This window comes from Octopus sinensis, linkage group LG15, assembly GCF_006345805.1.
Source record: "Octopus sinensis linkage group LG15, ASM634580v1, whole genome shotgun sequence".
NCBI classification, from domain to species: Eukaryota; Metazoa; Mollusca; class Cephalopoda; order Octopoda; family Octopodidae; genus Octopus; species Octopus sinensis.
In genome coordinates this window covers 33,957,802-33,984,017 of record NC_043011.1, presented here as the reverse complement: position 1 = coordinate 33,984,017, position 26,216 = coordinate 33,957,802, and the positions used below count along the sequence as shown (strand labels likewise).

Here is a 26,216-nt window from a genome sequence, read left to right as displayed (position 1 = left end):
ATGTACTGTCAGATTTCTCAGTATCCTTCACAGATAGTCTGGAGACATGTGGCCTTGTGGTTAGGATGTTGGACTCATGATTGTAAGATTGTGGTTTCAATTCCTGGCTCGGGCAACATGTTATGATGTTCTCAAGCAAAACACCTCATTTCATGTTGCTACAATTCACTCTGCTGGTAATCCTGAGTAATCCTGTAACAGAGCAGCATACTGTGCAGGGGGTAAATATATATATATATGCCACAGAAAACTGGGAAACTGGCCCTTATGAGTCCATAGGGCTTGAGAATGTTACTTTTTTGTAGACCATACTTTATGCTAGCAGTTTTCTTAATGCAAGACTATATTCAACAAAATAACTGTCATGTTGACTATGACAATTTATTATATGTATAAGCAGTGCAGGCAATGTGAAATAGACTTTAAAATGTTTGTTTATGCAGTCAAAAGAATGTTTGGTTCCAACTTAGCAGTCATCAACTTAGCAACACGCTCTACTTAAATGTATCTATGCTGTAACTCAATATCATAGGATAGTAATAAGTACTTTCACCAGTATGTGTCTAATGCTTTAAGATTTTATACCAATATAGCCTTGCACAAGAATTCAATTCAGTCTAATTGGTGTAGAGGTTTGTGTAATGTATTCATTATTTGCACCAATTTTGGGCAAACTTCAGCCAAAATCCAAGCTTTAGTGAAGGAACTTTAATATATGACTGTTTAGCAATTCACTCTTGTTGTTAGAATACCACTACAAAAAGTATACCATTTTCAGAGTTCTACTGCTGGAACTGCCCACTAATAATGGTAACAACTGCTCACTTTGTGATGATCCCTGCAGCTTCCATTATATCATCTGTCAGGCATAGTACCCAGTACACTGTAAAGTGGTTAGTGTTAGGAAGGGCATCCAGTTGTAAAGATCAAGCCAAAATAGACTATGGAACCTGGTGTGGCTTTTAGCCTTGCCAACTCTTGTCAAACTGTCCAACCCATGCCAATATGGAAATTGGACATTAAATGATGATGATAATGAAATGAATTTTTTAAAAATCCATTTATATTAAGGACATTAAAAACGCTTTAGTTTATATCAGGTTATCTTTTGCCTATCCCATCAAAGAGCACAATTTAGGATTAAGATTAAAAAAAAACAAGCCTATCTTCAGAAACTATTCATATTTGATGGCATATAAGATGCACATTTTGTCCAGTAAAAAAAAAAATCCTTTAAAAAAATCACCCTATGTTCTGTATGTGACGTTGGGCCTATATTACATGCTTTGATGCATTAAAAGCTTTATGCTGCTGAAATTGGGGTGCATCTGATATATTTAGTGCATTTTCTATGCTATCAGATATGATGCATTTAGGAAGGTTGATTATTTAATGAAGTTGCTGTGGTGAAGTAAAGTAAACCCTGACCCTTGTCCCGTACATAAATCACCCAATGTCGTCATGGTTGTCAGCTGGAGTTAAACCAAGAAACCATTTATCCGTCAAATTAAAACTAACCTCAACAACTAGTGGATAACACTACCCCCTCTCCCCATCTTTAAGCGTAAACTCACATTTGCTGAGAAAGACATTAAATTTTCCGTTTCAAAAAGCTCTGCTTCTCCAATTGTTAGCTCATGGAGGATGGTGTATGTATTGAACCTACTGTTTTCACATTTCAAAGTGAGTAATTGACAGTCATTAGTTTTCAACCTAGATAGTATATTTATATTTACATCCCTCTCTCTCTTTCTCTCTCTCTCTCCTTGTTAGTATCGCTCAAGCATGCTGCATTCATCTTCTATTTATTTCTCTCTCTTTCTCTCGCTCTCTCTCTCTGTTCTATGAAAGTTATTTTGAGATGTTGTCTATTTTATGTTCACTCCTAAGTTCACTTTATAATTCTACCATCACATTACTTGCATTTTTTTTTTGTTGTTGATTTCTAACTATAGAAAAACTAATTTAGATTTATTCAGTTGGAGAGTACCATTGTCTTTTATTGGACATCCAGGCATTTAGAAAGCATGATGTTTTCCATATTTTATTTGACTCTGGCTAAAGCCATCATCTCTTGGGAATTTAAACATTATTGTACTTCATAAGTGGGGGAAAAAAAACAACAACAACAACAGCAAAAAAAAAAGGGTATATCAAAAGCTGAATGTTCAAATTCTAAGAAGATTGCTGTCACAATTCAGGGTATCTGAAATGTTAAAAGAGACAATGAAGAAAAACACACCCTGATTGGTACAATTAAGTTATAAAGTCTCCATAAGTAAGACATGGTCTTAGACTTTGAATTCAAGCTTTGATATGAACAATGTTCTATAAATTTTAGCAAGATATTTTGATGTCTTTACTCATGTCTATATATAATCTAGAAACTAAATTCATATCTGACTTGTTTATTATTCAATGGGCATTTATTTATAAAGTGCATTAGATTATAAGAACACAAGTATTTTCAGGTGTTCCAATCTAGCCCTTTAGCATTCAGATTACTCTGTCAGATGTAATGCTTATTTATTCAAATTCTTTAAAGTTCATCCTGTATTATTTAAGCTTCGAAATTTCGATGATTTGATTGTTTATTTTTAGAATGACATTGTAGGGTAGGTATAAAGCAGGTAGAATATTTGGGCCAGATATGGTCAGTTTAAATGCTAAAGGGCTAGCCAGCTTTTGCTATGATAATGAGAAAAGGGGATGTGATTAGCTGTAAAACATTTTGGTAATTTTCTCTGCCAAAACAAGTTTTGTTTCAAAAATTCTTAAATTCTGAAGAAATGTGATAACATTGTAATCTATGCTTTATCCAGAGTTTCAAACCAATATTGATTATTAGTGTTTATTTTTTGTAAAGTTGTTAAATTAACATTTAACAAATAACAAAGCAGACCCTGACCTCTGCAAAAAAATAAACAAAATAAATGATAATGAAAAATAGAAAAAAAACGTGACCCACTGTTAGTTTCACTTGTTAGCTGCATGCCACTACTTAAGTTCTATTCACTAAGTGTTCTGTAGTTTTTTTAGCGCACCTCTGTCCCATCTGAGTGGGAATTAGTGTCAGCATCTAATTTGCACACCTTTTTTTTGTAGTTCTGTTGTATTATATATTATATGAAAGGCTGGGTTATTGTTGTTGTTGTTGTTTCTTTTTATTGCCATTCAATAACAACTAATTAACTCGTTAATTTTTTTTTTTTTTTTTTTGCCAAAGAATTTCATATAACAGATATGTATTTTTTTGTCTTTATTTTCTAGAAATAATAATTAATTTATTTTCATCCTCTCCAACACTGAAATTGGAGAGATATTTACAATTTCAGTACAAATTACATATTGTATTGTATTATATATTATATTGTATTATATTATATCAAATTATATTCAACAGCTGAGGAAAAATATGTTGATGAGGTATGAGCTACCATCTCATATAGGTGGTGAGTTGGCTATGCCACAGCACAGACAGACAGTCACATATTTCATTTGTCTCTCTCTCCCTTTCTTTCTCTCTGAGCAAAATTCCTGATGTTGTCTCACTGATGTTGAAGAATAAATACCATTTGTCTTTCTGGTGGACATTTGCCTGTGATAGAGAAATATCTTATCCAGGAAAGAGTTGTCTCTCATTTGTTTAACATGTTTGTTTTATAGTTTGACTTCCTATGTTCAGTGTTGTAATAATGTTTAACAAAAAGAAAAAAGAATTATTATAAAAAGCCCCAAGTAAAACTTTGTAATATTCAATTAGTGCATTAATTCATGTTGAGCCACACACACACATACACCTGTAGTATTAATAAAATGCAGGAAACAGGTATGGTATTCAATGCTTTATAAAACATACATGTGTTTTGACGAATTAACTGTTATGATTTTGTAAATGCTATTGAAACATCATATAATCTTGTAATTTACCTCTTCAGTGTTCAGCAAGAAATATTATGTGTGCACACACACTCACACACACACACACACACATACACATACACTTGTGCTGTAGTTTCCATGTAAAATAAGGCATAAACCATTCAAGTCAATAGTACTTAAAAAACAGTGCTTTATCTAAAACATTTTCTTGGATAATATTATTTTAATTGTCACGGCATGTGTTTTAGTGTTACACTACCAACAACCTTAACTATGGAATGAAATCCAGACATGATTAGAATTGTTCACATAATGAAACAGTTACAAAGATATATGAATGCATAATGTATGCATCAAAATAGAAATAAGAACATTTGTATAACATGAAGTTACTTCATGTCCTGCCAGTTTGCATTATTCACAGCTTTCGCTGTGAATAATATCTTTTGCTAGTACAAAATAATATACGTATTTTATACTACCACTACCCAACGATATCAGTTTTTTTTTAAAGCTAAATTTCTCCCTGCTAAACATGGGTGCAGTCATGGTTGTGTGCTTAGAAAGCTTGCTTCACAACTATGTGGTTTTGAGTTCAGTTCCACTGTACAGCATCTTGGGCAAAAGTGTCTTCTAACACAGCCTTGCAAGTTTGTATTTGGTTGACAGAAACCTATTGGTAGAACTTTTCAGGTTGGTTGATTTAACCATTGTATGGTTTTAATATCTCTCAATACCTCATCACTTGAGTGACAATAGTAGAGACCTCTCTGTTGCAAGCAATCAAACCAGCTCTTCAGTCTGTGAACAACTTCCTGCATTCTTTCCATGAGACGTGAAGATACCAAGAAGACTATGGGCACTTCCCTTCCTCTGCTGACTATATAACTTAAATAACTAAGCTATAAACCCAGAGAAACCTCTTGTTCTATTATCTCTAAGGACATTTATCACTTTATCGAAAAACCATTTACTGTGCCATTTAGCCCCAAATTTTTCCTGTATTGTTTGTGAATAATGACTTACCATGTTTGTTTGTTATTTTGTAATCTTTTTTTTATTTCCCTCACACTCAAACTTAAATTTCAAACTGATGTAATGTTCTTCTCTTTCAAAAGACAACCTGTTGTCGTGTGCCTTGTCTCTTTTGTGACATATCTTCCTTTATTATTGTTTTTATAGTTAAAAAGCAGTACAGAGCCCTTTATCAGTTTGAGGCCAGAAACCATGATGAATTGTCTTTGATGCCTGGAGATGTCATCATAGTAAGTTATCATTACTCTGATATAAAAAAAAAAACTTTCTTTTATTTGGGCAAGTGTCTTCTACTATAGCCTTAGGTCAATCAAAGCCATGTCAGTGGATTTGGTAGGCAAAAACTGAAAGAAGCCTTTTATATATATATATATATATATATATATATATATATATATTTATTATATAGAGGGAGCTTCTACAGGACTAGAACTGTTTCATTCAAGAGAAATCTTCAGGAAGCTTCCTGAAGATTTCTCTTGAATGAAACAGTTCTAGTCCCGTAGAAGCTCCTTCTATATAATAAATTAATTTTACTCTGCTATGTATTGAGTACCTTATTTACTGTGGTTAACCCCGAATCAACCCGGGACCTACATATATATATATATATATATTTGTCTATCTGTGTTTGTACCCCCACCATCGCTTGACAATTGATGTTGGTGTATTTACGTTACCTCTAACTTAGTGGTTTGGCAAAAGAGGCCAATAGAGTAAGTACTAGGCTTGTAAAGAATAAATCCTGGAGTCGATTTGTTTGACTAATGGTAGTGCCCCAGCATGGCTGCTGTAAAAATGACTGAAAAAAGTAAAAGAATAAAAGAATACAAGAAGTCTTCAAATTTCCCAATGAAATCGAATGAAAAAAAGTTAAGTAAAATAAAGTAGAATCTTTAATCATTTACTTGTTTGTGATTAGACTGCAGCCATGCTGGAGCACTGCCCTAAGGAATTTTAGTTGAATGGATTGACACCACTACTTATTTTTTTAAAGCCTGGTACTTATTCCAGTTGGTCTCTTTTACCAAACCACTAACGTATGGGGATGTAAATAACCAACACTGGTTGTCAAGTGATGGTGGAGGACAAACACAGATACAAATATACACATGCACACACACACACACACACACACTTGCATGTGACAGGCTTATTAGTTTTTGTCTTCCAGATCTGCTCGCAAGGCTTTGGTCAACCCAAGGCTATAGCAGAAGACACTTGCCCAAGGTGCCACACAGTGGGACTGGACTTGGAACCATGTGGTTTGGAAGGAAACTTCATGTTATCAAGAAATTTTCATCTAGTTCCTGAGAATGCTTATGCCTCTCTCTCTCTCTCTCTACACACACACACACACACATACATGAAGATTCAACAAGCTCCCATATAATTCCCCATTACCAAATTTTTCTCTCAAGGCTATTGTAGGAGACACTTTCCCAAAGCATCACTTGGCAAGGTCTCAGACCCACAGAAGTGAAGCAAGTTTTTCAACCAAACAACCAAATATTTGCATTGAACTTTTAAAAAAATAATTTAAGTCTTAAGTGTTTTGTTTCTTCATTGTAATTCTTTCTAAGTTCTCAATGTTGTCAACATTTCTAGTTCTTAAGTACTCAGTACATGGAGTAGAGTATATTCCTTTGAAATGACTTCATCACTGCTTTGTTTATCATTTATCTTTTACTTGTCCCAGTCATTGGACTGTGGCCATACTTGGCTTAATCAAACAAATTGATCCCTGCACTACATTGTTGAAGATGTCTTTCCCTTTTCTAAAATGGTAGGAGTGTTACGTGAGGGAGATTTGGCTACTATTTCAAATTTAGTAAGTGCATTGAGATTCCCTATTTGGCTCATTGCAGGTTTTATTTAGCAAGTTTTCAGTAAAAGTAAATGGTTTTTAATTTTCTCCACCAAGCTCTTATGAGTGTAACTAAATATATGTCACAACATATTCTTATATTGCTAAATTAACTGCTCCAGCTTGTACGTGCCATACATAAATAATTAGTCTGTCTTAACGTGCTGTAAAGAAGTTGTTTAGTCTCAGGTCAGCCATAAGGAGGCTAAACCTATGATCAAAGTATTTCCAACCATGACATTGCTGTATCTCTTAGTCACAGCACATACAGAAACATGTTACCTAATGTGTTTAGTTCTAAGACACTAGGTGATTTAGTTGCTCTTTCTAACAAGTCAACTGACTGCATAGAGGTTCATTCATTGGTTTATCAATAGGACATTTCATACATCTCATTTGCAATGACTCTTTCATTTTCTGGCAAATGAAAATTAGTTTTATTCCTATTAAATACAAGCTACTATTTAGGAAACAAGGCCTAAAAAGGAGTTTCTCATGTTTTGTCTTTCAGGGGATACCAAAGACCTAGTTACCAGTTACCTGACAGTAGTTATACAAACATGTTGTAAAAAAGCAGAAATGCTGCCAAAACTCTTGATAGGTGCAGGCATAGCTGCATGGTTAAGAAGCTTGCTTTACCACCACATGGTTTTGGGTTCAGTCCCACTGTGCAGTACCCTGAGCAAGTTCCTTTTACTATAACCTCAGGCCGATCAATGTCTTGTCACTGAATTTGGTAGATAGAAACTGTGTTGAAGCCCACTGTTTACATTATGTGTAGGTCTGTCCCACCATCACCACTTCACAACTTTGATTCGTTCAATTAATTAACTCCAGAGTGGTACTCCAGCATGACCACAGTTCAATGTTTGAAGCAAGTAAAAGATGTAAAGTGGTTTTTTGTATGTGTGTGGTCACAGTTGTTTCGCAGTATTGTATTTCCGTTGAGTCGTAATTCTCATAGATGTTTCCTTGTCTCTCCAAGTGCCATAAAAGTTTTAATTGATAATATTTGTTTATTCATTTGAATTTCTTATTTTCTTTTTTTTTAACAGGTGGCATCAGCTGAAGATGAAACTGTTCCTGGTTGGGTCAGTGGAGAACTTGATGGGCGAAGCGGCTGGATTCCCAAAGACTATATGGAGTACATCGGTGATATTGAAGACACCGCTAATTTTGCAAAGTGATTATTGTTTCTGTTTTGGAAATAATTTCTTTAAAAATATATAATGATTTGAAATTTTTGCCACAAGAGCAACTTGGGGGAGGGGATTAAGTCACTTACACCAACCCCAATGTGTAACTGGTTCTTATTTAATAAAACCCAAAAGGATGAAAGGCAAAGTCGACCTTGGCAGAATTTGAACTCAGAATGTAGCAGCATATGAAATACCACTAAGCATTTTGCCTGCCATGCTAACAGTTCTGCCAGCTGGCTGCCTTGTATAATAATAGTAATAATCATTATTATTATTATTATTATTATTATTTCTCCTCTAGGTACAAGGCCTTGAAAATTTCTGGGGGAAGGGGGGCAGCCAATTACATCGACCCCAGTGCATAACTGGTACTCATTTCATCGACCCTGAAAGAATGAAAGGCAACTTTGAGCTCAGAATTTGAGCTCAGAATGTAGCAGCAGATGAAATACTGTTAAGCATTTCACCTGGCATGCTAACGGTTCTGCCAGCTTGCTGCTTTATATATATATATATGATGATAATAATAATAATAAGTGAAATTGTCATACAACAGCAACAGGGCTATTGCCACCAGAAGACAGTCTTTTTCTATTCAAAGCACATATTCCTTTATGCACACACATGCGCGTGCGTAAAATGTTATGGAGCATAATACTTGAATATAAAATATACATCCCAACTAAGGTTTACACACACACACTAGGAGGTGCTGCAAAGTTCCTTACTTTAAGGGTGCTGTGAAAAGCCTGGTTGGAGGCCCAACCTTCCGAGTTCTTTAACAGGGCTTAGAAAAGCTGAAGGACTGCTGCAATAAGTGTGGGAATCTGAGAGAGGAATGTGTTGCATAAAATCATAATTAATTGATCCTCCTGTACTTTCTTTTGCCCAAAGCCAGGAACTTTTCAGCATTATATATATATATATATACATATATATATATGTACATATATATATATATATATGTACATATAGGTGCAGGCATGGCTGTGTGGTAAGAAGCTTGCTTCTGAACCACAATTCTGTGTTCAGTCCCGCTGCATGATACCTTGGGCAAGTGTCTTCTACTATAGCCTTGGATTGACCAAAGCCTTGTGAGTGGATTTGGTAGACGGAAACTAAAAGAAACCCATCGTCTATATGTGTGTGTGTGTCTGTGTTTGTTCCCTAACTATTGCTTGACAGTCGATGTTGGTGTATTTACATCCCTGTAACTTAGCAGTTTGGCAAAAGAGACTGATAGAATATGTACTAGGCTTACAAAGAATAAGTCCTGAGGTTGATTTGTTCAACTAAAGGTGATGCTCCTGCATGGCTGCAGTCAAATGACTGAAACAAGTAAAAGAATAAAAGAATATATATATATATATATATAAAGTTCAATCCATGCCAGCATGAAAAATGGGCGTTAAATGATCATATGATGATAATATGTATATTTTGTTTCTAATCTTTCCAGTGGACAGCAACCAGCTACTACCATTTTGGCATCAGAGGATTCTTCATTTACTGCAGTACAATCACGAGCAGTTAACAGCTCACCTACTCCTGGCCAGGTATGTAAGCTATTTCAAATGCTGCTGTTATTATATTTGATTTTCCTCCTCCCCATCATCATCATCATCACCACCACCACCACCACTACCATCATCATCATCATCATCTGGGCCGATGGCAGAAACTAGAAAACCAGACAAAAAAGTGCTTTATAGAAGTACACAGTTACAGCATTTTACACTGTGTGTTGAAATTCTTCAATATTTCAGGGTCATTGAAGTACCCAGTGACATACTGGGTGGATCAACCAACTATATTTTTATGTTGCAATTTTATGTTTGGTCTTTTGGCAATGTTAGAAATTTTTGTCGTCATCATCATCATCATCATCATCATCATCATCATGGAGAGGTACAGGCTTGGCTGTATGGTTTAGAAGTTTGCGTTGTGGTTTGAAGTTCTGTCCCATTGCATGGCAACCTTGGAGAAAGTGTCTAATGCTATGATCTTGGGCTGACCAATGCCTTGTGAAGAGAATTTGTAGACAGAAACTATATGGAAGTGGCGAACTGGCAAAAACGTTAGTAGGCCGGATTAAATGCTTAGCGGTATTTCGTCTGTCTTTACGTTCTGAATTCAAATTCCGGCGAGGTCGACTTTGCCTTTCATCCTTTCGGGGTCGATTAAATAAGTACCAGTTACACACTAGGGTCGATATAATTGACTTAATCCATTTGTCTGTCCTTGTTTGTCTCCTCTGTGTGTAGCCCCTTGTGGGCAGTAAAGAAATAAGAAAGTATATGGAAGCTCATTCCACCTTAGGACGTGTGTATGTGTGAGTGTGTGTTTATCTAAACATTTAATTCATAATCATTAACTCAATAAAACAGATTTTGTTGAACTACTAACAATTCAGGATTAAATATGCATTCACCCTCAGGCTTATCCTTGAGTTCTTTATTCTAAGTGACAGACACAGCTTTGACCTTTGGAAAATGTATACATACATATATATTTATAGTATCGCAGGAGTGGCTGTGTGGTAAGTAGCTTGCTTACCAACCACATGGTTCCGGGTTTCGTCCCACTGTGTGGCACCTTGGGCAAGTGTCTTCTACTATAGACTCGTGCCGACCAAAGCCTTGTGAGTGGATTTGGTAGACGGAAACTGAAAGAAGCCTGTCGTATATATGTATATATATATATATGTATATATATATATATATATATATATATATATATATATATATATATATAAGTGTGTGTGTATATGTTTGTGTGTCAGTGTTTGTCCCCCTAGCATTGCTTGACAACCGATGCTGGCGTGTTTATGTCCCCGTTACTTAGCAGTTCGGCAAAAGAGACCCATAGAATAAGTACTGGGCTTGCAAAAGAATAAGTCCCGGGGTCGAGTTGCTCGACTAAAGGCGGTGCACCAGCATGGCCGCAGTCAAATGACTGAAACAAGTAAATGAGTAAATGAGTAAATGAGTATGTGTGTATTAAAAAATTTTATTCAACAAGGAAGGTAACATGTACCTGAAGAAATGCACTGGATAGTTACAATGGCATTTGTAATGTTATACACTTGATGTGATTTTTGAAACACTTGTAGTACTCAACAATCTCATCCATCCCAGTTCTACTGCGATTTGATTATTGCTTTGTATGCAGCCTTGGTTGCTTTTGAAACGGAGTTGTATAGTATGTGTCATCGGAAATTTCTGTGTAATCTCGATATGGTTCAAATTTATTGATCAATTATCAAGTCATCTGTGTTCTTTATACAAGTCATGTTTATACTAAACACTAACAAACTTGTTTTACCACACTCACTTGGCTGATCTTTTTACATCATTAGTGTTATTATAATTTTGTGTGCGCGTGTGTTTGTGTTATGTGTGTCTGCACACAAATATTAACATTGCATGGATTTTCTTGCCCTCACCGAGTGAGACGTTGATGTGATGCTTACTTACCCTGTTGACAATATGTCCAGTCACATTGTGCTTCCTTTGAAGACCACTGAAAGGAGAAACATACCTCTTATTCAAAAAACAGGCAAGGGTTGGTGACAGGAAGGGCATCTAAGATTAGGAAATCTGTTTCAAAACATTCTGTCTGACTTGTACAAGCATGGAAAATTAGGCGCTAAAATGATGATGATAATATACATATAAACTGCGTAACTTCTGATCTTGTAATTCCAATGTCATTATCTTTAATTCAGAGGAATTTTAACATGTCTGTGTTTAAGTTGCCAAAATACATTTGTTAAAGAGCAAAACATATGATACGCAGACATATGTGTCTGTGAAATCATTCATCTCTTCACTTTGAGTTTCATTGACTTTGGTCTTCAACAGGGTATGGCAGCTCCAGAGGGACTACAAGCTGTTGCCCTGTATCCATGGAAGGCTAAGAAAGAGAACCACCTCACTTTCAACAAAGGTGACACCATAATTGTGAAAGAACAACAAGATATGTGGTGGTCTGGAGAACTCAATGATAAGGTTTGGTTTTGAGTTTGTCATTTCTGCTCTCATTTCTTTGGGTTATTTACTATTTTTTTTTTAGTTAGGGTTGGATAAATTTCTCGGACTTTAAGTTGCTGTTATTAAAAGAAATAGCATGCAGCAGATGGACACAGATATTGCTATGTAATTAGGAAGGTTGATTTGCAGTCATGTGCTTGCAGGTTTGATGCCTTTCCTGTTACTAATCCTCACATGTTTCCATGTCAGGTACTTCTTCTCTTGGTCCTCTGAATACCAAACAGCTCAATGGCTGTACATTTTGCAGCATATTTAAACAAGGTCAAAACTCAAATGGGAAGGTACAATATCTCTGCCACACACACACACACACACACACACACACACACATACATGTACAATATACACAACTACATTTATATACAATCTATGCATATATATATATATATGATGAGCTTCTGTGCAGTTTCTGCTGATGAGACTCATTGGTCAACCTCAGGCTGTAATAAATGGCCCTTTTCCATATTTCCATGCAACATCAATAAAGTGAGCTTCATAGCCATACAGCAGTGCTTGCATCATCATCATCATCATCATTATCATCATCATTTAATGTCTGTTTTCCCTGCTGGCGTGGGTTGGACAGTTTGATGAGATGGCAAGCTGGAGAGCCTCCCAGGCTCTAATTGTCTGTTTTTGCATGGTTTTGACAGTTGGATGCCCTTCCTAATGCCAGCCACTTTACAGAGTGTACCGATTGCTTTTTCACATGGCACCAGCATGGTTGCTTTTTACATGGTGTTTTTCATGTGGTGTCAACATGGGTGCTTTTCATGTGGTGACAGCATGGGTGTTTTTTATGTGGCACTAGCTTCTGTGGGGTTGCCAAGTAGCTTGAAAGACAAGGACCTCTCAGCTGAGAGAGGGCATAGAACTGAGAGAAGTGGCTGTGTGCCAGTTGAGTGGTTGGCATATGATAGAGGGACGGGGATAACTATCCCAGCATGCATTTTGACGGAAATTTTTATACTCACATACATAATAATATTTACCTTGCTGTAAGATTCTTTCAGTTTTAAATCATACTGTAATAGATGTGACAATGTGACAAATAGATATGTAATAGATGTAAGGTCTCTGAACGGAGGGAGCATTTTTAGTTTTCTTTTTAATTTTTTTTTTAATATTCCATTTTTTTTTACTAATATTTCTCTTGTAAAAAAAGAAATGTCATTCCTTTACATTCTCCCTCTCTCTTTCAAATACCTCTGGTGTTTGGTCTCTGTAATAGATATGGAATGTTTTTTTTTGTTACAGGAGGGATGGTTTCCTAAGTCATATGTGAAATTAATTGGCACCAGTGTTCCAAAGCCCAGGTATTTATTTCTCTATTTTCCTTTTGTTTTATTGCAAGTTTTTCTTCAAAATCTTATGTTTGTTAGTTTTGCATTTGGCAACTGACAGCATTTTGTTCTAGATCAGTGGCTTGCATTTGCTTCTCCCTAATGATTCTCCTTTTGATGACTGCAGTGATTTTTACCTAACGATCTCTTGACTGTTTCTCTTTGATGATTCTGAATTGTTTATTTCTGGTAACTGTTGGCAACCATTAGCATTATTCTTTTCTGAAAATCAATAGAAAATAAAATGATGACCAGATATTAGACTAAGGATTTTTATGTAACCATTCACCCTTTGCAGAAGAAGGCTACTAGTCCTTTTACGAGAGAGAGAGAGAGAGAAAGAGAGACAATGGTCATTTTCATAAGATACAATGAAAGTAGGTTTGATTAATTTAGAGTTGTTTAGAAAATTTTGAATCCCAAGTATGGCTGTGTGGTAAGAGGCTTGCTTCCCAATCACTAAGTTCTGTGTTCAGTCCCACTTATCGCACCTTGGGCAAGTGTCTTCTTCTGTAGCCTTGGGCTAATCAAATCCTTGTGAGTGGATTTGCAGATGGAAACTGAAAGAAGCCCATTGTATATGTGTATGTGTCTCTTTGTGTCTCCTACGACTGTTTGACAACCAGTGTTGGTGTGTTTATGTCCCTGTAACTTAGTGGTTCAACAGAAGATGTCAATAGAATAAGTGTCAGCCTTTAAAGAAAACATAGTATAAATACTAGGATCAATTCATTCAACTAGACAAATTCTTCAAGGCAGTGCATCAGCATGGCCACAGTCTAATGACTGAAACAAGTAAAAGTTAAAAGCACCCAGCACAGATGATGTTAGAAAGGGCATCCAACTATAGAAACCATGCCAAATCAGACTTGAGCCTGGTACAGCTCCCCAGCTTGCCAGCTCTGGTGAAACCATCCAACCCATTTAATGGATGTTAAATGATGATGATTATGATGATTCTTAAAGCAGCCATCCCCTTTTTTCTGTCTAACACAAAAATGATGGGCTTATTGTTGGCCCTGTTGACTTTTATGAAAGAATTACTAAACCTTACAATCAATGTTCACTTAACTGCAAAATGAAGTCATGACCCACAGATGAGAGCCACTGGTTGAAAATAAAACAATCTGAATTTTTGTTTCCTTTTGATACTCTGCATGTTGTGATGCTTTATAATTCATGGTTTATTTCATAGTGCAGCATCCTGCATTAATATGTCTTAATTGCCCCTTATGTGTTCCTCTTTTTATGCTCGGATAATGTTTGATTGTGGAGAGGCATGGCTTAGTGGTTAGGGTGTTGGACTCATGATCATAAGATTATGGTTTCGATTCCTGGACTGGGTGACACATTATATTCATGAACTAAACATTTCACTTCATGTTTCTCTAGTCCGCTCAACTGGCCAAAATGAGTAATCTGGTGACAGACCAGGATCCTGTCGAGGTAGGGAATATATGTTCCTGGGAAACTGGCCCTAACCAGCCCTATGAGTCTATATGACTCAGAAAGGACCTTTATCACTCTATCAATTCACAAAACAAAGACCTCAAATATTTTGATTATTTAAAATTTTCATTGTATTAACTTTTAAAATCCTTTAGCATTGAAACCAGCTGTTTTTGCTTATTCACAAATATGAAAATAAATGAATCAGTAAATAAACAAATGTAGAACCTGAAAGTTATAACCTTCTTCTTGAAGGAAATGTGTTTCCCCATGCAAAATTACAGCTACACAGGTGCAAAACTTTAGTCTACAACTTGGAGGGTGCATATAAATACACTTACTTCACTTATCAAAAGAGGAATGAGCTCAAATCCTGCCAAGGTCAATTTTACTTTTCATTCTTTCAGGGATTGATATTACTAAAGTATCAGTCAAGTACTGGAGCAATGTAATTGGCAATGCCCCCCACTTCAAATTGCTAGCCTTGAGCCAAAATATGAAGTCATTAACTCTTTAGCATTCACATTACTCTATCAAATGTAATGCTATTTAATTCACATCATTTTTAATCAATTGTGCATTATGTCACAGCTTCAACATTTCGATGATATGATTGTTTATTTTTAGAAGGACATTGTAGGCTAGGTGCAAGAGACTAGATCTGATTTGAACCTGATATGGCAAGTTTAAATGCCTAAAGGGCTAAAAGACAAGATAATTATGTTAGCTGATGAAAGTATTTAGAGAAGTTTGTTTCAAGTCAAAGAAATCAAAGTTCCTTCCTGAATATCTAACACAGTTTCACATGCCTTATTTCATCAATGTATATTAGTGTATAAGCCTTACTTTACTTTTATTTCAGTTTTGTTGTAGTTAGTATTTTTGCTGTCTCAGATTACATTTCCATTTTCTTTCTCATTGATTTCCTTCTTCTCCTCCTTGACTTCTTCAACTTTTTCTTCTTCTTTGTTGTTCCTTTTTACTTCACTAACATCAAGATAATTTTGAGCACTTTAAAACTTCTTTTTCTTACAGTTTTCTTTTTGACAAGGCATCCTTAAAAAGGTATTGTGGCTATCGGTGTGTTTACTGAGCTAGCTATTTGTATATCTGATGTATGTTTTAAAATGGATGCCACTCTGCCTGTGTCTCTTATATCTTGTTTTCAGTTTCTTAAAGCATGACAACTTTACCCTCAAGTCTTTCAGTTCCAGTTCCACTGCAGCTGTAAAGCTCACTCTGGATTGCCTTGCCAGACATTTTACATGTTGTTGTTGTTGTTGGATGTCTTTGGAAACACAAAGAAACCACTTTATCTATCACAGCGTTGAATGTTTTGTATATATTTGTATCTATGGCTCCTCTAAATGTTGAACTATATATATGCATATATGTTATGTATATAAAATTTAGAATCTTTGAGAGACATAAAATCAAGCATTTTTCAAGGTAATACTCAAGTATATAAAGCTGCAAATAATAGCATGCAAAATATTGGGTTGAAAGACACTTGCATGGAAAAAGTTAAAGGAAAAGTGGAACTTGTTTAATCCAATATTTACATGGTATTATTTATAGCTTTAAAAGCCTACACATGTGTGTGTGTATATGTACATACACACACACATGTATAGACTTATATTTTCTGTGGTACCGATTTGTGTTTTGATAAATACCAATCTCTTTAAGTTAAGTTTTTCAACTACAGCTTAAATATTTTAACCCATCCTAGCTACTTCTATTACTACTACTACTACTATTACTTTCCTATCCCTGAGTCTTGTACTGCTACTCATGTGTGCATGCACACACATGTACACACACACACACACACACACATGGTGGGAGTTAACTGTGCTAAAAGTTTGCTTTTGAAGTACATGAAATGTAGACTGCATATATTAATTTAATTTTCTCCAATTTTTTTAAAACAACAAAAAAATCTAATATTGAGTAAAATATCTGATTTCATTGTAATCATATGAACCTATCATCATAACTATTAGCATTATCATCATTGCTATTGTCATAATCATCGTTATCGTCTTCATTATTGTCAACATGATTGTTATTGGATTATCATTGTCATATTCATCATTATTGTTCTCGTTATTGTCAACAGTATCGTTGTTGTTATAATCATCATTGTTGTCGTTATTGTGGACATTATCATAACTGTCATCATTATCTTTGGCATCATCATTATTATTATCAATATTGTGACCATTATCATTGACATCACATTCCTTTTTTTTTTTCCCCCCATACTGGCATGGTTTGTTGGCTGTGCATGAGTCTTAATCCCGTGTCATCTAATCTGTGAGGCCCCACATTCTCTATTCTGGCCTAATATCTTCCGGGTTTATAACCTGGTTATTTTCTGCTATTAATTTGTAGCACTTTTGCACCTGGCATGTCAGCAACATCCACTTCACATCACATTTTCATATCAGTGTAGTTGTCTACCATTCATACCTCAGCCAATCACAGCATTCTCTGAATATTTCTTTTTCAAGTCCCCTTTTTTTTCTTCTCCTGAAGTCAACATTGCACATTCATTCTCCGGATCATACTGAACTCATTTATCACAGTTTTCTCGATTATTCACCTTGACTCTCCATATTTCACTATCACACAGCATTAAGAGAACCTTTTGGTAGTTGTACGACTTGAGCCGATGAGGAAGACTACATAGTTGCTTGATCTGCTAGAAATAGCAATGAGATTTCTCTCAAATTACATTCCACCATCTCAAGAAAAGAAAGAACACATTGGATAATACAATTGTAGATGAGTGAAAGAAATATAATGCTGGAATGGTCATTCCTTTGATCAGTGAAAGTTAACATAGTGCTAAAAAAGAACAATTTTTTTTCATATCTACTTTTAGATTGTTTTTTTTTCAGATTGCTTAAATGTAGAATGGAACCCATTTTTCTATTAGATGCAATATGTGCATGAGTGGCTGTGTGGTAAGAAGTTTTCTCAACTACACGGTTCCAGGTTCAATTCCACAGCATGACACTTTAACTTCTACTGTATCCCCAGGTCAACCAAAGTTTTGTGAGTGGATTTGGTAGATAGAAACTGAAAGAAACTTTTTTTCTCTCTCTTTCTCTCCACACACACACACACACACACACACACACACACACATTTATGTGTGTCTGTTAGTATATCCTTGCCTTGATGTCACAAGATAGTGAATGAATGTCACCACCATGTAAGCAGTGTCCTTCATTCCCAATCTTCCATGAAAACATGTTTGACTGAAGGGGAAATATTACCCTAACTGGAAACAGGTGAAGATTAGCCACAGGAAAAGCCTCACCCTCAAAATTCTGTCTGACCTAAGTGGACATAAAATTATGATAGTAGTTCTCTGAAAAATTTCCAGTTGTAAAGGAACTTCACTGTCATTAGAAGCAGTATCCTTCATTTCTTGTCTCATGTAAAAATGTATCTGGTCATGGGTTAATATTACCTTGTTTGAAAACAGGTGTGGGTTGGTGGCTGGAAGGGCATCCAGCTTAAAAATTCTGCTTCAACATATTCTATCTGACTCATGAAGGTATGGAAAAAGGACATTGAAAAAAGGATGGGGATAAATATTCTTTTCTACTCTAGGCACAAGGCCTACAATTTTTTGGGAGGGGGTCACTCGATTAGATCTACCCCAGTATGCAAGGATGAAAGGCAAAGTTGACCTCAGCAGAATTTGAACTTAGAACTCAAAGACAGAAGAAATACTGCTAAGCATTTTACCCAGCGTGTTAATGTTTCTGCCAGCTTACTGCCTTGATGGTGATAAATACCATTTACTTGCTGGATAACATCTATATGAAAATGATACCATACTAGAAAACTAAATCCAAACTTTAAGATATTTGTTATTTCTCCCCTAAATGTTGGCTGTTGTTTTCTCTGTCTTCTCTGGCTGATAAACAACATAAATAATGAACTGTAAGCTTGCAAATGAATGACCTTCACCTTCTTGTGATGTTACACTTCAGTAAGTCAGATGAAGTTAAGCTCTGAAACACTTGAATTGAGTTAAGCGTATAAAATTATGAGGTCTGTTTATCTTGGAGTGAAGTTTACTGAATCTGAGACGACGCGTACAAAGTGGTGATTGATTTTTTTATCATACATTTATTTTCTAAGTGCAAATATTAATAATAATAATAATCATTTCTACTAAAGACACAAGACCTGAAATTTTGTGGGAGGGAACTAGTCGATTACATCGACCCCAGTGTTTCACTGGTACTTAATTTATTGAGCTCTGAAACAATGAAAGGCAAAGTTGACCTTGGTGGAATTTGAACCCAGACTGTAAAGACAGGCAAAATACCACTAAGCATTTTGCCCAGTGTACTACAGTCCTGCTAGCTCGCTGCCTTAGATAATGATGATGATAATTATAATAAACCTTTTTACTATAAGCATAAGGCTTGAAATTTTGGGGGAGGGGGGTAATTCGATTACATTGACTCCAATGTTTCACCGATAATTAATTTATTGACCCCGAAAGGATGAAAGGCAAAGTCAACCCTGGTGGTGTTTGAACTCAGAATGCGAAGACAGACAAAATACTGCTAAGCATTTTACCCAGTGTGCTAACGATTCTGCCAGCTTGCCACCTATAATAATATGCTGTGAAAAATTTAAATTTATTATTCAAAAGCTAATATTATTTAGTAATTCTCTGATATGGGAGACAACTCTTTTTATTCTCAACCCAGCATAACCTTAACTTGGTACTGATTAAGGAAAGTTTATTTATATAAATACACGATAATTCCTCAATATATGAGTTAATTTCTTCCCAAAAATTGCTCATAAAACAAAAGCTCGTAAAGCAGAGCAATAATTTACCATAATAGCAATGTTATAAGTCGTAATTCGTTTCAGAAAAATATTTTACCTATAAAGTTTATAATACTCTTAAATAAATGGCAACAAAACAATAGTAGAATGTAAAGAATATTTTTATGTAAAGTAAAAAGAATGTCAAAATCATTTATGATAAAAAATATTATTATAAACGTTTTCTGAATCACTTCCACTCACACTAGACTCGTGCACACCATCACTTGTAGAGGCAATCGCCGATTCCCAAGCACTCGTAGACGGACTTGAAGATTTGTTTAAAAAAAAAAAAAACAAGTTTAGAGTTGTTTGCTTAGAAGAAGCTTTTTTCACTCTCTATAAATTTCTTAGTAACATACAGAAGCATTTGTTATGGTAGTAGAAACTTCTGCACTTTGTTCAAAATTTGGATCTTGTGCTTGAAAAATAAAACTCATAAACCCGGGGTCCATGTAAAGTGAAATATTACTCTCTCTTTCTGTATATTATATATATATATACATATATATATATATATATATATATATATATATATATATATATATATATCGTTGCTATTATGCAAAAGTGTTGTAAGTCCAAAACGTTACTTTTTCAGAAAATGAAAAAAATAGTTTCACGAATCCATAGCAAAACTGTTGCACTACACTTTGACAATTTTTGATATCTTGGCATCTGAAGCAGCTGGAGATTTGATTGTTTGACTAAAAGAACTGGCTATTGCAAGCAAAAATAAGTATTGGAAAAAAAAGAAGTTATTTGGCCAAATTTGGACATACTATAGTTTAACATAATAGCAATGATGTTATATATCCCGTTTCATCTTTGAAATTAGACCGTAGTCATGGTGACATATTACCTTAAAGAATTTTAGTTGAATGAATCGACCACATTACTTATTTTTGATTTTTCTTTTAAGAGTGCTACTTATTCTATTGGTCTCTTTTGCCGAACCACTAAGTTACAGGGAATGTAAACAAGCTAACACCATTTGTCAAACTGTGGTGTACGACAAACAGAGACCACATTCTCACACAACGTGTGTATGTATGTGTATGCACACACACACAACAAGTATCTAACAAATCTATTCACAAAGCTTTGGTTGGCCTGCTGCTCTAGTGGAAAACATTTATCCAAAGTGCCAGGCAGTGGGACTGAATCTGAAACCATGTGTTTGGGAAGCAAACTTCTTGCCATACAGCCGTGCCTGTACCTACATATATATGTATCACGTGACGACATGACCGACCAGACTATCAGATGTTGCTACACATCGCTGGTCACAATGCGTTCGCATTGTTTTAGCCTTCGAATGACACCACCCCGCTGGCTAAGTGAGAAGGCCAACAGAAGAAAGAGTGGTGAAAGAGTACAGCAGGGATCACCACCCCCTGCCGGAGCTTCGTGGAGCTTTTAGGTGTTTTCGCTCAATAAACACTCACAACACCCGGTCTGGGAATCGAAACTGCGATCTTACGACCGTGTGTCCGCTGCCCTATCCACTTGGCCATTGCGCCTCCTATATATGCTGGTATCATAATATAAATATGCCTGTGTGTATGTATGTGTTCTCATTATGGGGAGTGCATTTTACTTGAATGAAAATTCGTTGACTTTGTAAATTAATCTTTAAGTTGGAAGCCTGAATAATTTTCATTTAAAAGTAAATGTGGATAAAAAAAAAAACAAAGCAAGTTTCTTTTTCAATGAATCATCCTCATCACCATCACCACCATCCTCGTCCTCATCATCATGATTACCATCATCATTTTTATGTCTGCTTTACCATGCTCACATGGCTTGGGCCAGTGCTTCACGATTTGTTGTGTTGCTTTGTCAACTCTTTCATTAGGTTCAACATACTAAGACTGAATTGTACCATTCCTCCTCATGTCTACCATGGTCTTTCTCTTCCACTGCTTCCAAGCCTTTGGAACACCTGGCTCTTCTTTATCCCCCATTTTATTCTGCTCCTCTATGTCAATCACTTGTACAGGTATCTTTAAAAAAGAAAAAAAATGTTTGTCACATTCCTATAAAACATTTTTGTGTGTGTATGTGTGTGTGTTTTTATAAATATATGTCTAGTTAGGAGAAATAAATAAACAATTACGACCAATCATATTCTGCATTAGTATTCACTGCATTCTGCTTATGTTGCCTGTATGTATTTGGTTGTTACCAATTTGGGCTACAGATAGCAGATTACACTACTTCAGAACTGCTCACTGCTATTCTTTCACAACTAAACAAAAAAAATATATATTCTTTTACTCGTTTCAGTCATTTGACTGCGGCCATGCTGGAGTACCGCCTTTAGTCGAACAAATCGACCCCAGGACTTATTCTTTGTTAGCCTAGCACTTATTCTATTGGTCTCTTTTGCTGAACTACTAAGTTACGGGGATGTAAACACACCAGCTTCGGTTGTTAAGTGAAGTTGGGGGGACAAACACACACACACGACGGGCTTCTCTCACTAAATCTACTCACAAGGTTTTGGTCGGCCTGAGGCTATAGTAGAAGACACTTGCCCAAGGTGCCATGCAGTGGGACTGAACCTGGAACCAAGTGGTTGGTAAGCAAGCTACTTGCCACACAGCCACTCCTATATCTATAAAAAAACACGGGCAAAACACCATTAAGCATTTCGCCCGGCACACTAATGTTTCTGCCAGCCTGCCACCTTATATATATATATATATATATATATATATATATATATATACATATATATTGAGTTATTTCATAAATAAAGTGGGTTTTTTCAATTGCATGAACTAAAAGCTGGAGGGAGATGGGATAAACTACCTGCATCAACTTGCTATAAAACCAGGTAGTAATTTTACCTTGTACTTATTCTTAGTGTAAGTTTTGAAGAGTGCAGTTCGATTTTAAAGCTATAATGGAAGGGAGAAAGGAGCATATTCAACAACACAATGGAAAGTGCAAGGAATATTAATTGCACAATAAGCTTAACCCAGTGTCAACGGTGGTTCCAGAAATTCCAAGATGTAAACTACAGCCTAGAAGATGAGCCTCATCCTGGAAGATCTGTAGAGCTTGATGAGGATATCCTGCAAATCCTGGTGGAAGAAAATCCCATCATAACCGTCGAGGAACTAGCAGAAAAGCTTGGATTTGGTCATTCAACCAGTCATACAGTCATAGACACCTGTGTGACATCAGAAAATGACTATCTTTGGTTTCAAGATGAAAGGTGTTCTTCCATCAGCAAGGATGACATTCCAAAGGCTGGAGTAGTTTGAATGGGAAATGTTGCCCTACCCACCATATTTCGGGCACTGCTCCGTTTGATTTTCATTTATTCTGCAGTCTTCAAAATCATTTGGATGGAAAAAATATGAATTCTGTAGACGAGGTCAGAACAGTACTGACAAGTGAATTTTGGAAGAGGAGCCTTGCAAGACTACCAGATAGATGGGAAAGCATTGTGGAAAATAAAGAAGAATATATTTTAGATTAAAAAAGAACTTTGTTTATCTTAATTTTGAAAAATAAAATGAGTATTAAAAAATCGAATTATTTATGGGATGATCCAATATATATATAACTTTACAAGGAAAAGAGAGACTGTCAAGTTTCATCTTGCTCATCAACAAGGTCAGTTCTGATTTACTTAGTTGATTGTATATATGTTGGTTCTACTTCCAAAAGTTAAAATTGAAATTTCCAAATTGGATATATCCTAAGTAAAAAAAAACAAACCGTCTATTATGGAGATGTAAATAAACTAGTACTGATTGTCAAGTGGTTGGATGTACACCACAGACACAAAGACTCTCTCTCTCTCTCTCTCTCTCTCAGAGCTTACCCATGTGCATTGTGAGACTGAACTCAAACCACATGGTTGCAAAGTGAGCCTATTAATCATACAGCCATGTCTGTACCAATCTCTAGCATTTGTCATAAACATTTTTTTTCTCTTAATAGTTACTGTGTATGTTTGAGCTTTATACAGATACAAGTAGGCGTAAGGAAAGAAGGATGTACTACTGAAATTACTTGTTTAAAAAAAATAAACATTTGTTGTTGTTGTTGTTTGTGCATAAATTCAATTCTCGATTTCACAACATACACATTCCATGTTACATGAGTACAACTTGGTATTTTTGTATGTGTACAGCCATGTGTAAACGTACAGCAATTAACAATACAGAATATGATTGGTTGATAATTGTTTCCTCCCCACCTTCACTTCTAACATACAAACATACAAACATGTTTACACTCTTACTTTTTTCCTTGTTACAAATACAATCCCATTCTATTGTAAGTATATATTCTTAATTATTAATGAATTTAAGCTTTTTTTTTTATTCATTTACTGTAAATTAACAGAGAAAGTCATAGAGATTATGAGGTTCTTGAAAAGTTGTGCACTTATGCCATATTTCACCTACCTACATGCCATACTGTGCTCTACAAGATAGAACGTTCATACAGATCTTGACATATATACATACACACAGTGTTTCCGAATAACTCACTTACACACACTTCATTTTTGTATCTGGTTTGCAAGATTCTTTATGTGAATTCGTGTGTTGAAGCAAATTAGATTGTGTCTGGGGAGAGTCATATCGTCTTAATGTCTTATATTTATATATATATACATATATATATATATATATAAATTTTTTCCCCCAAAAAAATTTTGTTGGTCTTGCAACCTTGTCAGTGGATGTTGACTCACATCCACTGACAAAGTTACAAAAGCAATGAAAGTTTTTGTTAAAAAAAACTCCAACCAAATATAAATAATAGATGAATGGAAATCAAATCAGTGAGTGTGTTAGATAATAAGGCATTAAGACAATATGACTCTCCCAGACACAACAATATATATATATATATACATACATATATATATTCTTTTACTTGTGTCAGTCATTTGACTGTGGCCATGCTGGAGCACCGCCTTTAGTCAAGCAAATCGACTCCAGGACTTATTCTTTGTAAGCCCAGTACTTATTCTATCAGTCTCTTTTGCCGAACCGCTAGGTTACGGGGATGTAAACACACCAGTATCGTTGTCAAACGATGTTGGGGGAGACAAACACATTTACACAAACATATACACACACATACATATATATACATATATACGATGGGCTTCCTTCAGTTTCTGTCTACCAAATCCACTCACAAGACTTTGGTCGGCCTGAGGCTATAGTAGAAGACACTTGCCCAAAGTGCCACACAGTGAGAATGAACCTGGAACCATGTATTTGGTAAGCAAGCTATTTACCACACAGCCACTCCTGCGCTTACACATTCACACATACATGTATATGCACACCATATTTTATGGTGTAGAAAATGCACTCTTGACAAAAATGTCTCAAAAAATGAACCCAGGTCCAAAATGTGAAGTTGGGCCTAGACTGCTTTAATGCACTATAAGCCTTTACCATTTAGATTACACCATCAAATGTGAAGCTTTTTTATTCACATTGTTTTGAATTCATGTATTATCTTGTAGCTCCAAGATTTCTGTGGTGTGATTGTTTATTTTTAGAGCAACATTTTAGTGTAGGTGTATGTAGCAGTTTCTGGTTGATTTGAACATAAAAAAATGTAAATTATTTGGGCCATACATGGCAGATTGATATGCTAAAAGGATAAACATTTTTTGCTCTGATAAGTACTGCTGAAATTGGAATATATCTAATATACCTGTGCATCTTTTATACCTTCAAATATGTTGTGTGTGTATGTGTCTATATATAGCAATTATGCAGATAAATTAAATATAACAGTGTTAGCTTGATAGCCAAAGTATATGTATATATATATATATATATATAATATATATATAAAATATTATTTGAGACAAAACCACTATTTTGCAAAACAAACAAGGAAAGACTTAATCAATACATAATTTAATAATAGTCAAAAAAACCGCCACTACAATCGTTTCTTGTCTTGATCGACAATCTTCAGGTGGACTTCCAATAATTCAGTTACAAATTTGTAACTGAATTATTGGAAGTCCACCTGAAGATTGTCGATCAGACAAGAAACGATTGTAGTGGCGGTTTTTTGACTATTTATTAAATTTTATGTATTGATTAAGTCTTTCCTTGTTGTTTTGCAAAATAGTGGTTTTGTCTCAAATAATATTTTATAATATTTTACTATAAATGGATTTAATCCTAAATCTGATTTTTTTTCCCTGTAAATTTGGATATATTCCCTAATATTTATTATATATATATATATATATATATATATGTTATGTTACTTAATTATCTACATCACTTCATGAGTATAGCCTCAACCACTAGGATGTCTAGAGAACTCACATGTATTTTAGCTGATGAGTACGGGACACGTTTATATGCTGTAATTTTTGCAACTTTTAATAAAGCCTGTCCTTGTATGAAACGATTGTACTAAAAACCTATCCATTCTTGTTGCTTCTTTCTCGCTATATATATATATATATATATATATATATATATATATATATATATATAAATAAGTA

The 26,216-nt window shown here is 35.2% G+C and overlaps 1 protein-coding gene across 13 annotated transcripts in view; it reads left to right on the top strand.

Annotated features, from left to right (window-relative positions):
• The window catches only part of LOC115219624 (intersectin-1), a 424,167-nt gene that overhangs the window by 176,760 nt on the left and 221,191 nt on the right, over window positions 1-26,216 (top strand). For 9 of the 13 annotated variants that reach the window (XM_036509616.1, XM_036509621.1, XM_036509615.1 and 6 more), the window contains 5 exons: window positions 5,065-5,147; window positions 7,840-7,967; window positions 9,443-9,539; window positions 11,847-11,993; window positions 13,293-13,351. In XM_036509616.1, coding sequence (XP_036365509.1) covers window positions 5,065-5,147; window positions 7,840-7,967; window positions 9,443-9,539; window positions 11,847-11,993; window positions 13,293-13,351 — 514 coding nt within the window. Of the gene's footprint in view, window positions 1-5,064; window positions 5,148-7,839; window positions 7,968-9,442; window positions 9,540-11,846; window positions 11,994-13,292; window positions 13,352-15,862; window positions 15,893-26,216 lie in introns of all 13 variants that reach the window. The other 4 variants (XM_036509620.1, XM_036509617.1, XM_036509614.1 and 1 more) reach the window with 3 other exon arrangements.